Genomic DNA, 14,470 nt, shown 5'->3' on the forward strand with positions numbered 1-14,470 from the left:
GAGGGAGGACAAGCCTCAGGAAACACGGTTGTCACGTGAAGTCTTCCTTTTCGGGAAGGTGTGCCTAAGTTTGCCTTCTTGATAAGGCTGACTACACCGCAACGCATCCGGCGTTGGTTTCCGAGAAGCCACACATTACTTTTATTTACCTCATGGGCGTCTGGATTCAGATCCACGCTCGAGGCACGTTGGCCGACTTTCCAGCTTCTCAGAAGCACTCTTTCACAAGTACAGCCTTTCCTGCAGTTGATGGCGGACGGCGAAGAACCCTACGTGACTTGCAACAGCCACCAAGGATTACAAGCTGAATGAAACATACAACTCATCCGGCTGGCGGCCTCAACTTTGGTCGTGATGCCCCGCTGGGAAGGGATCAATCTTTACCAAAGATGAGTACGGTTCCAGCTCCCATATGTCACGTTTGTCGACATGTCCCGCCAGGACGCTGCGGCGATCTTCCTCAATTGGCCTTGTTTCACACGAGAGATATTATTGGAATTTGCTGCTCCACACAAAAGGGTCAACCCTTCCGAGTGAAGTGCTACTCTGGTTGACAAGAGACTTCCTGGCGGCTCGAGATCAGGCCCCCGGTATCCCCACAACGCGTCGAACGATCCCAATATCGGAGAGAACAGACGCAGATCTGGCTTACACAATTAAAGCGACCTTCGACCCATCGGCCTTAGTAGCTCTCACGGTCAAGTTGTGGTGTCGGAATTGACGGGTGGCGATGCTGGAGTCCTGGCCCAGGCCTGCAAAAAGCAAATGCTCAGCACGCCTAACGCGCAGTGTTCTGTAAGGCCGCCCTTGCAGTGCCACTATCAATATGATGAGTCTTCCGGTTTCCGGAGTTGTTGCTGCGAACACAATAAGGTGTCTTTGCACAATATAAAAGGACAGTTCTGTCGGCTTCCAATTCTCCAAAGCAACTCACTGCAAATCTATCAATCAATTCCTCACACAATATCAAACCAACCCTACAATCCTCCTGCAAAACTTCAAAATGAAGACTACTATTCTCTCCTCCGTCATCACCGCGGCCCTTGCCCTGCCCCTCGCCAACGCCTGGCGACTGGAAGCCTGCAGCCAGATCTTCTCCGGCTCGATCACAGACCGCTGCACCACTCTCTCCTGTGCAGCGGGCGAGACTGTCGACTTCAGCACCGGCACTCCAGGAGGGCCCATCGAAATGACGCTCTACTCCGATGCTTCCTGCACTGACGAAATCACCCACTTTGCTGATGATGAGGTGGACTACATCCTTCCTCAGCGCATGCAATCTTTCCGGGTTCTTGCTTAGGTTTTATCCCTAATCGATCGTTGCCGAGAGCAATGGACGTGAAGGGATACATGGGGAGATAGATGAATGGGAGAACTGGGCGCAGATGCTAGTGTCGCGGTTGTTCTTTATTCTTGGTGTTGTTGATTATACTGTCTAGTAATAGATGATGCAGTCAATCCTTAGCCTTGTCGACGATCTAATTTAGCAGCTTGTATACAGCATGCAAATATGAAGTGAGCCTGTTTTGTTTGAATCGTCAGTTCTCATAAGCATGGAATGTAGGGCATGAGCCAGATCCCTATTCAGTAGTCTTCGGTGGAATCTCATGTTCCCGCTCTATCATCGCAATAGCTCGTTAGAGAAGGAGGCAGTATCATGGTTGATGACTTCAACTGAGCCTATCTCTGAGATTGAATGAATCCACTCCCTATCCCACGAACGGTACCAAGTTCGGCATACGACTACACCAGGTTAAAACCAGGTGGTTATTACTGACGTGCACACTACCCAGCAGGTTAAGCCTTCCTAATCCACAGAGTCTGGGTATTGCAATACTGCGTCAGCCCCTGCAACCCCAACTCAGACCCAATCCCCGAGCTCTTATGCCCCCCAAACGGCGCAAACGGCTTCACCTCAAAGTGCGCATTGATCCACGCACTCCCAGCCTCCAGCTGATCCGCAATCCTGCGGCCCCTCTCCAAATCCTTCGTCCAAACCGACGCACCCAGCCCATACTCCAGCCCATTCGCACGTGCCACCACATCCTCCTCATCCGACCACCGCAGCAGCGGCAGGATAGGCGCAAAGGGTTCCTCCCGCACGACCCGCGAATCCTCCGGCGGATTGTCGATGATGGCGGGGGATACGAAGTACCCGTCTGAGTCGGGGATTTCGGCGCCGCCCAGGATGGCGGTGAGGTTCTCGGATTTGATGGTTGCGAAGAGATTCTTTGCCTTCTCGTACTGCATGCTGTTTTGGATGGGGCCGAAGAAGACGTCTGGGTTGGTACCGGGTCCGATGGGGAGGGCTTTCACGAAGGCGACGAATTTGGCGCGGAAGGTGTCGTAGATGTTTTCGTGGACGTAGAGGCGTTTGATCACCATGCAGATTTGGCTGGTGCAGAGGAAGGAGAGGATTCCGAGCTAGTATTAGCTGTTAGTAGGGACGGTTTAACGCTATTAGGGGAGTTGCAGGAGAGGATACCTGTGGAATGACGGCGTCAATGTCGACATCGTCGCAGATGATGGCGGCGTCGTTTCCGCCGAGTTCGAGGGTGACTCGCTTGAGGGTCTTCGCGCAGGAGGCCATGACCCGACGGCCTGTCCCTGTCGACCCGGTGAAGCTGATCTTGTCGATGCCTGGGTGCTCGGTGATCATGGGCCCGAGGTCGTCGCCACCGCTTAGGGCTTGGAAAACGCCTGGGGGGAAGTGCGGAATGGCAAGTTCGGCCAGCTTGAGGTCGCAGTAGGGGGTGAAGGGCGACGGCTTCACAATGACGGCGTTTCCCGTGTAGATGGCAGGAATTATCTTGCCTATGGCTAGCAAGATCGGGTAGTTCCAGGGGACAATGGCGCCAGCGACGCCGAGGGGCGTGTAGCGTTGGATGGTCTTGACATCGTCATTGTCCTGGACAACAGTCTCGGGGAGTTCGATGGTCGGGAGGGTGCGTGCCCAGTCAAGAGCCATTCCGATTTCCTGCATCGCCTGGCTGAGGGGCTTGCCCTGTTCCTGGGTGAGGAGGGCAGCGAGAGCGTCCTTGTTGGCTTCGATGGTGTCGGCATACGCGTGGATGGCCTTGCGACGTTCGTCAAAGGAGGTTTTCGACCACTTTTTGAAGGCAGCTCTGGCGGCTGTCACGGCCAGGTCGAGTTCCGCTGCAGTCGAGACAGGGACGTCCGGGTTGGGCTGCTTGTTGGCAGGGTTGATGCCATGTCTGGTCTGTGCTGTCGAAGTCAGCTCGCCGTTGATGACGTTGCGAAAGGCCGTGGTGTCGAGCATTTTCACTGGCATTTGGAGCATGCGAGTAGGAGGGGGATGAGCGAGCTTATGTAGCTGCAATTTGGCCCCCCCCCATCATCACAAGCAGGTGAACTCGTCTCCTCAGCTATCATCGCGGCGCGGAATCTGTGGCCGTGGTTACGTGCAGGCCAATCAGGAAGACGCTGGCTGTCGACCTGGAGATGATTCCAAGTTGTTGGTGACGGATCAATTCATCCTCCAATCATTTAAGAATCGGCCGTAAAGCTGTATCACAGGGCCTCTTGGTCTGACTGAGGGATTTATATTTTTTCTTCTTCTTTCATCCCTCTGGTTGCTTGCCTCCATGATTAGTTCTCTGCACCTCCGTGGCTCATACTTACGACGAACGTGCCACAACTTGTTGCTTGTCCGCAGACAACACCTGACGTCGGATTGTAGACCGATATGATGAGGGCTTTCGATATTGAGGCCGTCGAGCACTTGTACGAATACTTATTCCGAGATAAGTGAGGACCCTGATGGCGACCAATAATTCTCTTTGCCTGCCCCGCCAGAGCCAAGAGCGGATGGCTGCAATCTCTGAGCGCCTGTCCGTGAAGCAGTCCATGCCACCATGTCTGGGTCAGAAAAGGAGGTTCAGCTGGTGCAAGTGCTCCCTGCTGACTCGGATATTCGTGATGCAGAGCTCTCCTACGAGTTTACCAAGGATGAGCACAGCCTGCGCTTCTGGGAAGCTGCGCGACGGCACTGGCCTTCCGTCGCCTGGGGAATGTTCATGAACCTGGTGCGTATTCTGTCCGCTCAGTGTCGCATGCTAACGGATACAGGCAACTGTTCTTAAGGGAATTGTAGGTTATCGCCCCATAATCTCTCTGCGATTCTAACAGACCAGGACGGCGGCGTGGTGAAAGGCCTGGTCGGCCTCGACGTCTTCAAACAGACCTACGGCTACTCCCACGAGGGCTCGTATATCCTCGCGGCCCAATGGCTCTCTGCCTTCAACTACGCAAACCTGCTCGGAGCCATCGTCGGTGCTCTTCTCTCAGCCGTTGCCTACGACCGCTTCGGCCCACGCCTCATGATTGCCGTCTGCTCCATCATGTCAATCGGCTTCATCTTCATCCAGTTCTTCAGCGACTCCCCGGCCCAGCTCTTCGTCGGTCAACTCGTTAATGGCTGCATCATTGCCTTCTACCCGATCTGCGCCTCGGCCTACGTCGGCGAGGTCACTCCACTCGTCCTGCGCGGCTTCGCAGCATCAATGACCAACCTCGCCTTCTCAATCGGCTCCCTCATTGCCTCGGGCATCCTCAAGGGCACCGAGCCCCTCGAGACAGTCATGTCCTACAAGATTCCCATCGCAACCCAATGGGCCCTCCCCTGCATCATGCTCTTCCTCGTCTACTTCTGCCCCGACCCTCCGTACTGGCTCTGCCGCAAAGGCCGCTACGACGAGGCCCTTGTCTCCCTCCGACGTCTCACCACCCCAACCGTCGACGTCACCCACAAACTCGCACACATCCGCGAAACCCTCAAGCTCGAAGAGAGCTTCCAGGGCAACCGCCCTCACTACCTCGAGTGCTTCCGCGGCCCGAACCTCCGCCGCCTCCTCATCTGCGTCATGGCATACAGCATGCAAGCGTTCACAGGCAACATCTTCTTCATCAGCTACGCCGTGCACTTCATGGAACTCGCCGGCCTCGATGCCGCAGACGCGTTCTCCATGAACCTCGGCCTGACCGCGATCGGGTTCGTCGGCACCTGCATCTCCTGGTTCCTGCTCTCCTACATCGGCCGACGCACAATGTACCTCTTCGGATGCACAGCACTAGCACTGCTTCTCTTCGCCATCGGCGCCGTCGACCTCGCCCCGCGCAACAATAGCAGCAGCGCAGTCGTCTGGGCGCAGTGCGCACTCATGCTCGGCTGCACCTTCGTCTACGACCTCTCCCTCGGACCCTTCTGCTACGTGCTCCTGGCCGAGGTATCCTCTGCGCGCCTGCGCGGATTCACAATCGCCCTCGCGACAGTCAGCTGCTTTGTATGGTCTGTCGTATTCGCGGTCGTGATTCCCTACGCCATGAACGAGGACGAGGGCGACTGGCGCGGCAAAATGGGGTTCTTTTTCGCCGGGACGAGTGCGCTGTGCGCTGTGTATTGCTTCTTCTGGCTTCCGGAGACGAGGGGGCGGACTTTTGAGGAGCTGGATGTGCTCTTTGAGAGGCGGGTTCCGAGTCGGAGGTTTGCGAGGTATCGGGTAGATATTGTTGATGCCAGTCGAGGCGGGATGGCGAACGAGACGCCCGCTTGTAGTGCTTGAGTATAGATCTGGGTGTAAGATTGGACGGCTGGTTGTAGAAAATCTACAAGGAAAAGGTCTTTTACTCATTGATCAGGTCTTGATTCAGCTGGCCCGGTGTCAGCTATTCCAGACTTTGCGTTATATTACAGATGGCGGTCCAGGTGGACCGCCATCGACAACAAGAAAACAATTGATTTGGAGCTATTCCATGCCATGGGAATGGATTTGCCACTATCTGCAAGCAAATAACCACAGAGATTGCCCATCTTTTGAGCTCCTCTAAAGCCACACCACCAAGCCCTAAATATTAACCTGCCCACCTAATGGACCATACTAATATAACCCAGTGCATCTCCCTCGCTGGAATTGGTTTCATTGTTTTGAGAAACATCACGATCTCGGCGCTCGGCTCACTGGGAGGCCAGACCGGCCTATCCATCTCATATCGCGAAAGAAAATCTGATTCTGCTTCTTATATCATCAGTTGCTCTCCCCCAGAGACTAGCACCACAGTCACGCAAAATCCTCAAAAACACTCTCAATCCGAAACCCAAACTCCCTCTCCTCGCACGGCACCCGGTATTTCTCCAGCGTCGTGGGCCCACACGCCCCCGTCCCGACACCACAAGTCTCAACATCAAGTCTCACGCGCACCCTCTTCTCAGGCACAAGCTCGTTGGCATGCTTCGCCTTCTCTACCGCCTCGGCACTATACCGCGTCGCAACCCACTGGAAGAGTCTCTCCTCGTCGTCCTTGACACCTGCATCTGCACCTGCAGCTGCATCTACCTCTGCCGCGGAGAGCCGGGTAACTTTCACCCCCCGGCCGCGCGTATCGCCGAGCCTCAGCCACCGCGTCCCCATCCTGTTCCCGCCCTCTTGCGGGACCTCGTACGGCGTGTGCAGTTCCTCCGCAGTGGCCGTGTAGATCCCGACGCGTTGGGCGCGCTTCTTGTCGGCGTATGCCTCGCCGGGTCCCAGGCCGAACCAGGCTGCATTGTCTAGGCGGTCGTCGAGGAGGAGGTCGAACCCGACTCGCGGGATGTCTGTGGGCTTTGCGCCTGTCGGCTTGATGTGTGACCGTACGGTTAGGGCGCCGTCGCCTGTTACACGGTAGGTTGTCGTTGTTTCGAACCCCCAGGCGAGGATTGGTGGGGAGATGAAGGTGTCCATTCGGAGTTCGAGGGTGGACTCGTTCACGCGGGAGACGGTTATTGAGCGGAGGCGTGGGCTGAGAGTGTCGAGGCCGTAGCGGCGCCATTGGCCTAGATCCCAGGGGATGTCGTTGTCCGTTGGGGGGCGCCAGAAGCCGAGGGTTAGGGGGGAGGTGGTGGAGCCGGAGGAGAGGAGCTCTTGGCCTTGTGCGTTCCAGGAGGTGAGGGAGCCCGTGGTGCGGGAGAAGGCGATTGTGAAGTCTGTTCCTGTGATGATGTGGTGCGACTTGGTCGAGTGTGCTGTCAGTGGGAAAGTGGCTTTTGGTGATGGAGCCGCAGGGATCGAGGCGACGTCGAGGCGGTGCTGGAACCAGGCGATCTCGTAGCCCGCGTCGGACCATTGCGAGGCGTATTTTGTGATGAATGACACTGTCAGCCAGGTCTCTGTGCCGGCGGTCTTCTTGTATGAGGAAGAGGCAGGAAAACTGAGCTGGCCAGTCTGTCCAGCCTGGATATCGGGGATATCTAGGGTTCCAGCGGCGAGGACCTTGGATCTATGTCTTGTGAGAATACTGCTGAACCAAAAGGACTAGTAACTTACTCTTCACCCAGTGCCTCAACCTTGTAGACAGCCTTCAGCCCGTCCAGGTTGACAAAGTCATGCCGATTCTCAACGTGGATCGCACCCCCCTCCAACCACGCACACACAGGCGCATACTCCTTGCGCAGCTCCACAAACCCCGGTGTCGGCGTATGATCGCTAAAGAGCAGCCCATCAAGCACAAAATTGCCATCATTCGGCTCATCCCCGAAGTCCCCTCCATACGCATAGAACCCCCTCTCCTCATCCCACAGCCCATGGTTCGCCCACTCCCAGATCCATCCGCCCTGCAGCCGACGATGCCTCCGGAACGCATTCATATAATCCTCCAACCCGCCCGGGGCATTCCCCATCGCATGTGCATACTCACAGAGTACAATGGGCTTCGTGAAATCGTCGCCCTCCTCCTGCGCCAGTCTCTCGATCCGCTTGACGGACGGGTACATGTACGAGTACATGTCCGCCGTCTCGGCATTCATGTCCCCCTCGTAATGGACCGGCCGACTCGGGTCCTGGCCCCTGATATACTCATACATGGCCTTATGGTTCGCGCCGTAGAACGCCTCGTTCCCGAGCGACCAGATCACCACCGAGGCATAGTTCTTGTCGCGGTGCACCATCTGGATCGCGCGGTCGACGTACGCCTCCCTCCACGCGGGGTTGTTGGAGGTAAACTCCGCCGCCTGCGCGAAGGTCAGCTTCTTGCGCTGGTCGTAGTCCATCGACTCCGGGATATCGAGCGGGCGGGCGACGGCGTCGTAGAACCCGTGGCACTCGAGGTCTGCCTCGTCCATGACCCAGAGGCCTAGCTCGTCGCAGAGGGCGAACAGCTGCGGGTGCGACGGGTAGTGGCAGCAGCGGACGGAGTTGACGTTGTGCTGCTTCATGAGGAGGAGGTCGTGCCGGAGGAAAGGGAGGGGCACGGCGCGGCCGTGCAGCGGGTGGTGGTCGTGGCGGTTGACGCCGCGGAAGAGGATGGGGGTGCCGTTGACGGTGATGGTGCCGTTGAGGATCTCGACTTGTCGGAAGCCCACTCTGTGGGTTATCTTTTGGAGTGGGTTGCCGTCGATGGTTAGGGATATCTCGAGGTCGTATAGGTTGGGGGTTTCGGCGGTCCACTTTCTGGGGTTTTGCACGGGGAGGGAGAAGGTTAGGGTTCCGTCGCTGTTGGTGAACGCTTCTTCTTTGGATCCGATGGTCTTGTTGTCGTTGAAGGGGTCGAACAGGGTCACTGTCACTGTGCCGGCCGTAGTAGCCGTCAGGTCAAGAGAGACATTCAGCTCCGCATCGACATAGGCCTTGTCCAGCAGGGTCTTGACATGGAAATCCTCAATCCGTGCAGCCGAAGGAAACGCGATGAGCGTCACATCACGAAAAATCCCTACAGTGGTCAATATTCTGCCCCAACACTATGCAAGAGTACGTACCGGACAACCACCACTGATCCTGATCCTCGATATAAGACCCGTCAGACCATTGGTAAACACGCACAAAGACCTCATTCGTCTGCCCTCTCTTCACAACCCCCGAAATATCAAACTCAGCCGGGTTCCGACTCCCCTGCGCATATCCGACTTCGGCCCCGTTTACCCAGACGTGGTATGCACTGTCGACGCCGTCGAACCGCAGGCGTAGCTGGTCTGACTTGTCCCATGTCGACGGGACATGGAACGTCCTCTTGTATGTACCGGTTGGGTTCTCACTCGGTACATAAGGCGGATTGGCAGGGAAGGGAAAGATGACGTTCGTATAGTGTGGACGCCCGTAGCCCTGGAGCTGCCAGTGCCCAGGGACCGCAATGGGTTTCCACTCTGGTTCTGGTTCTGAAGCGTCATCTGCAGCATGTTTTGAGTCCGGGAGAGGAGCGAGAAGCGGCGACGAGACGTAGTTGAAGTCCCAATTACCGTTCAGCGATAGCGACGTCTCGGGAATCCAGTAGGCGCGGGGCTTGAGGCGGTTGCGCTGGAAGATGGCGGGGTTCTCCCAGTCGTTTGCAGATTGTTCGGCCATCTCGTTTCTTGGCTGGTGATGTGGGTGGTTTGAGATCCTTGGGGATAATCCGATGTTTAATTCCGAGCTCTCACAGTTAACCAGGGCCGACTTAAATGCTGAAACTGCGTGGGATGTCAACCGCTGACGTAGCTGGCAGCTGCATTGAGGCCCCAATCCGGGGATATCGGAGCAGACAACAGGCTCCACGACGGCGGAGAATATGGAGGGATATCTGTTTCTGTCATTGGAAGAATAGGACTTCCTGCATATTTACCGAGTTGGAGTCTCGGGGGTCTCGGGTCCGTGGCTACCACAGCCCTGATCTGCGGGGAAGCAGAGCTCTTGGACCACCCATTTTTGTCTGCTGCATGTTTAGACGGCCGGCTAAAGCAATGGTTGTGGAAGGCAGATCTCCTAGTCGGCGTCTCACCCCATCGTCTCACAGAAGACTTGGCTTACGAGTCCTTGCTCAGCTGGGTCGGGGGGAGAGTCTATCTATCTCAGACAGCGCAGTGCTATTTTTAAAGCTCCTTTCTTGATACACTTTTTTATTGCCCTTTTTAACTTTCTATGCCGCTTAGGCTTTAGGCGCGACATTCGCATAGTAGTACTCTGTCGCAGCATCAAAAATCGCCTTCACCTTGTCCGCAGGCACCTTCTCCCTTCGATCATAGGAGTAAAGGCCATTGACCTCTTGTTCGATATCAGATCTAGCGCCGTCAGTACGTGCAAATCTTCGGTAATTCGCAGGAGAAGACCTACAATTGCGTGTAAACAAATCCACACGTATGCCCCCCCTTCACGACAGCCATAACCAGCCTCTCTAGGCGAGCCAACAGATCCTTAGGGTCGGAGGCCGTGGTATATCCCCAGTCTCTTGAAGATCCCTCCGTATCCTTCGCAGGGGCGATGTTCACGCCGCCGAACTCAGAGCAAATAACGGGTGCTCCAGGCTTATGGTCGGAGCCGGGGTCGACAACATCGCCCTGATGGCGGATGGGGTCCGTGAACATCTCGCCGTTCAGCTTTCGGGCTAGGATGCCGCCCTCCATTTTCGAGCAGATGTCGGCCAGCTGAGCGGAGTCGCTGTAGTCGTGGTATGTGGTGAGGTCGGTCTGAATGTGCTCCCAGCCGCAGTTGTCGTTGATGGGGCGGGTTGGGTCGAGGGATCTGGATCGTTAGTATGTGTAGAATCAGTTTCATAGGGGTCGCCAGAGTGCGCACTTGGTTAGAGAGTACAAGAAACGGATATGATGGCGCTCCTTGACGTTGTCCTTCAAGTTCTTGTATCCCCAGGACTCGTTGATGGGCGTCCAGACGACAACACTGGGATGATTGCGATCCCTCTTCACGACCTGCGACCATTCATCGTTGAACCGCTCCACGTACTCGTGGCTGAATTCGTAGGCATTGCCAATCTCGTCCCAGACCAGGTACCCGAGTCGGTCGGCCCAGTAGAGGAAGACTGGGTCTTCCACCTTCTGGTGCTTGCGACACCCGTTGAAGCCCATCTTCTTCGACATTTCAATATCTGCCTTCAGGGCGTCGGGCGAGGGGGGTGTGAGGCCGGTATCAGGCCAGTAGCCCTGGTCGAGGACGAGGGCCTGGAAGTATGGCTTGCCGTTGAGTCGGAATGTCCCATCTCCGTTCTCCCAGGAGATACTCCTCATGCCGATGGTAGTGTGAACCTCGTCCACCACAGTCCCATCCTCCCCAGACAGAGATATCGCAATGTCATACAGATTCGGATGCTCAGGCGCCCACAGCGCAACTCCATCCTGCCACGCGCCGTCAGTAATACCTGCCTCACGCCTGATCTTACCCGCAACATCCCCAGAAACCCTCATGTCCACCGAAATCTCCACAGAATCCTCCCCCACGGGAACCTCCCCCGTCTGCCTTCCCACCTCCTCCCCAGCCAAACTAACCACAACACCAACAGTGCACCTCTCCAGCGCCGGTCTCCCCGCAATCGCCACAACCCCCTCCAGCCTTCCCTGCCCAACATCCCCCCTCAAAACCGTACCTCCACTCGCATCCCGCACCCGCACCCGCGGCACACTCTCCACCCAAACCCCCTGCCAAATCCCACTCGTCGGCGTATAGAAGATACTCTCCGGCACAGGACCCCAGTACTGCTTGCCGCGCGGCTGCGTCAAATCCGTCGGCGAGTCGCGCACGCGAATCGTCACTCTTCTTCTTACCTCCCCCGCCGCAGCAGCACTAGGGGGAAACGCCCCGGTGATATCCACGTCAAAGGGGACCTGGCCGCCGCGATGCTCAGCGTACAGGCGGCCGTCGACCCAGACCGAGCACTCGTAGTCGACGGCGCCGAAGCGCAGAACGAGGTGATTGTTGCCGAGGTCTCGTTGGGCCGGGGTGCGGATGTCCGAGATGCTGCGCTCGTACCAGATGACTTCGTGGGCCTCTTGCAGGTTTATGCCTGATGCGGGGGTCTGGAAGGCGTAGGGGACGGTGATTGTGGTTTTTTTGTGGTGTGCTGTGGAGGTGGGGAGGCCGGTTGCTTGCCATTGTTCGGTGAGGCCGGTGTTTGCGTCGTCGAAGAGGAAGGACCAGGGGCCGTTGAGGGAGGTCCAAGTGAGGTTTTTGCGGGTAAAGTCCGGGCGGGGGTATGTATTTTCCATTTTTTGTTTGGTTACGTGGTCAATTGTTGTTCTTAGGAGATTTGAGATGGGAATAATGCTGGGGTTGCTGAGATGCTGCTTAAATGGTGGTTTGATAGTGATAGTCGCTACCCCGCGCTGATGACGTAGCAGGATGAGACCCAGGGACTCTCGCTTGGTGGTTTCATATTTATGTAAAGACGATACATTACCCGTCTAGAATAGTACTCAGGGAGATACTCGCATCCTCAATCAGCCGGATACTCTGCAACACACTCGGCGACACCCCCGCCCCCGGAACCTGCATCCACTCCGTCAAATGCTTCCTCAATTTCGGGCCAATCCCGACCGCATCCGGCGGCAGGCTGGGTCGCAGCGCCGTTTCCCGTGCTGTAGCGAGGGTGATGAGCATGACCGAGGCCATTCTGTGCGAAATGAGGTTAGATGTTAAGTACACAGACAGAGTAAGGGAGGGGTGGTAGGGCGGGACACACGAAAGCGAACATATCCACGTATCAACCATGACCGTCTGCGGGAACCCCTGCAGATTCTGCGCATGCAGGCAACAAGCCTCGAGACACGTCTTGCACCCCTCGTACACCGTCCCCGGGACGGGGTCGCCGCGGGTCGTGAGCGACAGCGCCCATGTCAGGTACGGTCGGTAGATGACACTCTTACAGGTGAGATAGCGTTGGCGCAGGAAGCCCGCCTCAATGGACTGCGCGGGGTCGCGGTCGACTGAGAACTGGAACGGGGGTGGGAGGAGGTCCTTCCATTTCTGGAGCTGGTGGTCGAGCTCTGCGACGACCGAGGGGAATTGGGCCACGTCTGAGGCGACGCCGTTGTTGCGTGCGTAGAGGAGGTCGTGGACGCGGTTGAGGAGGCGGCGCATGGAGATGCAGGCCAGGAAGTAGAGGGAGGATTGCTCCTCTGTCGCTGGGGAGGCGTGCGTGTGGTACTCGCCTGGGAGGGGGACGGACGATTCGATGTCTGCGATGCCGGTTTGGGGGAGGGCGGCGAGTTCGGCGAGGTAGTCACTGGATATGTTAGAGAAGACTAGAATATAACGGAGTAACCAACCACCTTTCGAGGATATAGCACGACCAGAATATCCGACGGAGACACTCTTGCTGCTCTGGGGCAGACTCCGACGCGGGATATGAGAGGAGAAGTCGGCACTTGATTGCCGCTGCGCTGATGAAGGACCAGGCTTGGATAGGGCGTTGGAGGAAGGCGAAGAACAGGCTGGCCGTGTTAGTGCTTGTGCTGTGAGGAGACAGTATGGCTCACGCTGTGAAGAAGAGACACTGAACGGCTTCGGTTGAACACTCTGCCTGCGCCAGATAGATCTTCTTGAACGCAAGGTCAAAGTACAGCCCGCTCATCAGCCGCCATCGATGGTGCTGCTCCGCATCCGCGCATTCTTCGATATCACTGCCGACACAGTGGATGAGCTCACTCGCGCAGCCTAGCGCCATGACCAGCAGCGAAAGACAAGAGCTGATACCCTCATCGAGACCGCTCGAGAGGGTTTGGAGCTCCACTTCGGTACGGGTGGCCCGGGACAGCGTCGGATACCAGAAGTTGACATTCTCTTCGAAGCTTCGAAGGATGTTGTCAACCTCGGACTTGGCTACATAGGGCAGCACTCCCGACGAGCGATGCTTCAGCGACGGCCGTAAGCTCTCCAGATGAAAGACGGACCCGCGATAATTCTGGCGCAGCGCATGGAAGTCCTTGAAATGCGGCCAGGCGAGGATCGACTCGGTCGTGGAGGAGTGGAACTGCGAGAGGATCGCATTCGAGATCTGGTCCGGCGGACTCCCAGGGCGATGTGTTGAGTCTATCGTCGCGGGAGAGAAGAAGGCCAGCGGAGAGGGGGCCACTCGGGGGTCTACGGGGCTGCCAGGTCCGAGAAGCGTACGCTACCACGATGAATGTGTCAGGGACATCAGGGCAACGGCGTCGTCGAGGCTCACCAGGTGGGCGGACATTTCACGCAGGATGTGCTCCGACCTCAGGGCCACATCGAGAATCAAGTCCGACTTGCTTTTCCTGCGAACGTTTGAGCCCAGGAAACAGGAGGTACCCTCCGCTAGGGGGGACTCACGGTATGGCCTCAGCGCCGTAAAGACAGTCCTCGCCGGTGGACGAACAGGTGGCGCATGGCTGGCGGCCATCGCAGCTGCAGGAATTAGCCCAGTCGTCAACGCAGCGTCGCGACTCACCGGACTTTGCGATGGCGACACGAGTCACACTAGCACAGGTGAGCAAACGCCATGCACCGGGTTTCTCGGGGAGTTTACCGCGTGGGAGGTCCTCTTGCGCTTGCGAGACTCAGACTCTGCATCCATTCTTGGAGAGTCGGGATGAGCACCTGGGCAGTCTGCACAGCTAATATAGCGGCCGCCAATGGAAAGCCATGATCTCGCACATTCGAAGCGGGGAAGTCGAGAACCGGCGCGACAGGATTCGCTTCGGTCCCGACACCCCCGAGCGTCGTTGGAGACAGGCAGCCCCGTGGGGAAATTTCTC

General features: G+C 57.0%; 6 protein-coding genes across 6 annotated transcripts; 2 read left to right on the forward strand and 4 right to left on the reverse strand.

The window, feature by feature from the left end:
* Window positions 1-120: 120 nt before the first annotated feature.
* BJX67DRAFT_348466 (uncharacterized protein) lies at window positions 121-1,522 on the forward strand. Its single transcript, XM_071028656.1, has one exon. It carries the CDS (start codon window positions 766-768, stop codon window positions 1,219-1,221), a length of 456 nt encoding a protein of 151 aa, XP_070887978.1. The 5' UTR covers window positions 121-765; the 3' UTR covers window positions 1,222-1,522.
* Window positions 1,523-1,797: 275 nt separating this feature from the next.
* BJX67DRAFT_387106 (aldehyde dehydrogenase family protein) lies at window positions 1,798-3,292 on the reverse strand (the record flags this gene model as incomplete). The annotated part of the gene is made up of 2 exons (XM_071034179.1): window positions 1,798-2,424; window positions 2,486-3,292. The coding sequence occupies 2 exons, from the start codon at window positions 3,290-3,292 to the stop codon at window positions 1,798-1,800; spliced, it is 1,434 nt and encodes a 477-aa protein (XP_070887979.1).
* Window positions 3,293-3,885: 593 nt separating this feature from the next.
* Window positions 3,886-5,782, forward strand: BJX67DRAFT_348468 (general substrate transporter). The gene has a single exon (XM_071028657.1). The coding sequence runs from the start codon at window positions 4,341-4,343 to the stop codon at window positions 5,580-5,582; it is 1,242 nt and encodes a 413-aa protein (XP_070887980.1). The 5' UTR covers window positions 3,886-4,340; the 3' UTR covers window positions 5,583-5,782.
* A 295-nt stretch (window positions 5,783-6,077) lies between these two features.
* BJX67DRAFT_387107 (putative beta-galactosidase) lies at window positions 6,078-9,329 on the reverse strand (the record flags this gene model as incomplete). The annotated part of the gene is made up of 3 exons (XM_071034180.1): window positions 6,078-7,272; window positions 7,320-8,700; window positions 8,747-9,329. The coding sequence occupies 3 exons, from the start codon at window positions 9,327-9,329 to the stop codon at window positions 6,078-6,080; spliced, it is 3,159 nt and encodes a 1,052-aa protein (XP_070887981.1).
* Window positions 9,330-9,814: 485 nt separating this feature from the next.
* BJX67DRAFT_387110 (glycoside hydrolase family 2 protein) lies at window positions 9,815-12,045 on the reverse strand. The gene is made up of 3 exons (XM_071034181.1): window positions 10,536-12,045; window positions 10,074-10,481; window positions 9,815-10,021 (listed from the first exon to the last, which is right to left on the reverse strand). The coding sequence occupies exons 1-3, from the start codon at window positions 11,954-11,956 to the stop codon at window positions 9,889-9,891; spliced, it is 1,962 nt and encodes a 653-aa protein (XP_070887982.1). The 5' UTR covers window positions 11,957-12,045; the 3' UTR covers window positions 9,815-9,888.
* Window positions 12,046-12,143: 98 nt separating this feature from the next.
* On the reverse strand, window positions 12,144-14,289 carry BJX67DRAFT_371008 (fungal specific transcription factor domain-containing protein; the record flags this gene model as incomplete). Its single annotated transcript, XM_071031006.1, has 7 exons — window positions 12,144-12,360; window positions 12,430-12,972; window positions 13,019-13,180; window positions 13,226-13,860; window positions 13,915-13,990; window positions 14,046-14,120; window positions 14,192-14,289. The coding sequence occupies 7 exons, from the start codon at window positions 14,287-14,289 to the stop codon at window positions 12,144-12,146; spliced, it is 1,806 nt and encodes a 601-aa protein (XP_070887983.1).
* Window positions 14,290-14,470: the final 181 nt, after the last annotated feature.

Source organism: Aspergillus lucknowensis, assembly GCF_044049455.1.
Source record: "Aspergillus lucknowensis strain CBS 449.75 chromosome Unknown BJX67scaffold_11, whole genome shotgun sequence".
Lineage (NCBI taxonomy): Eukaryota > Fungi > Ascomycota > Eurotiomycetes > Eurotiales > Aspergillaceae > Aspergillus > Aspergillus lucknowensis.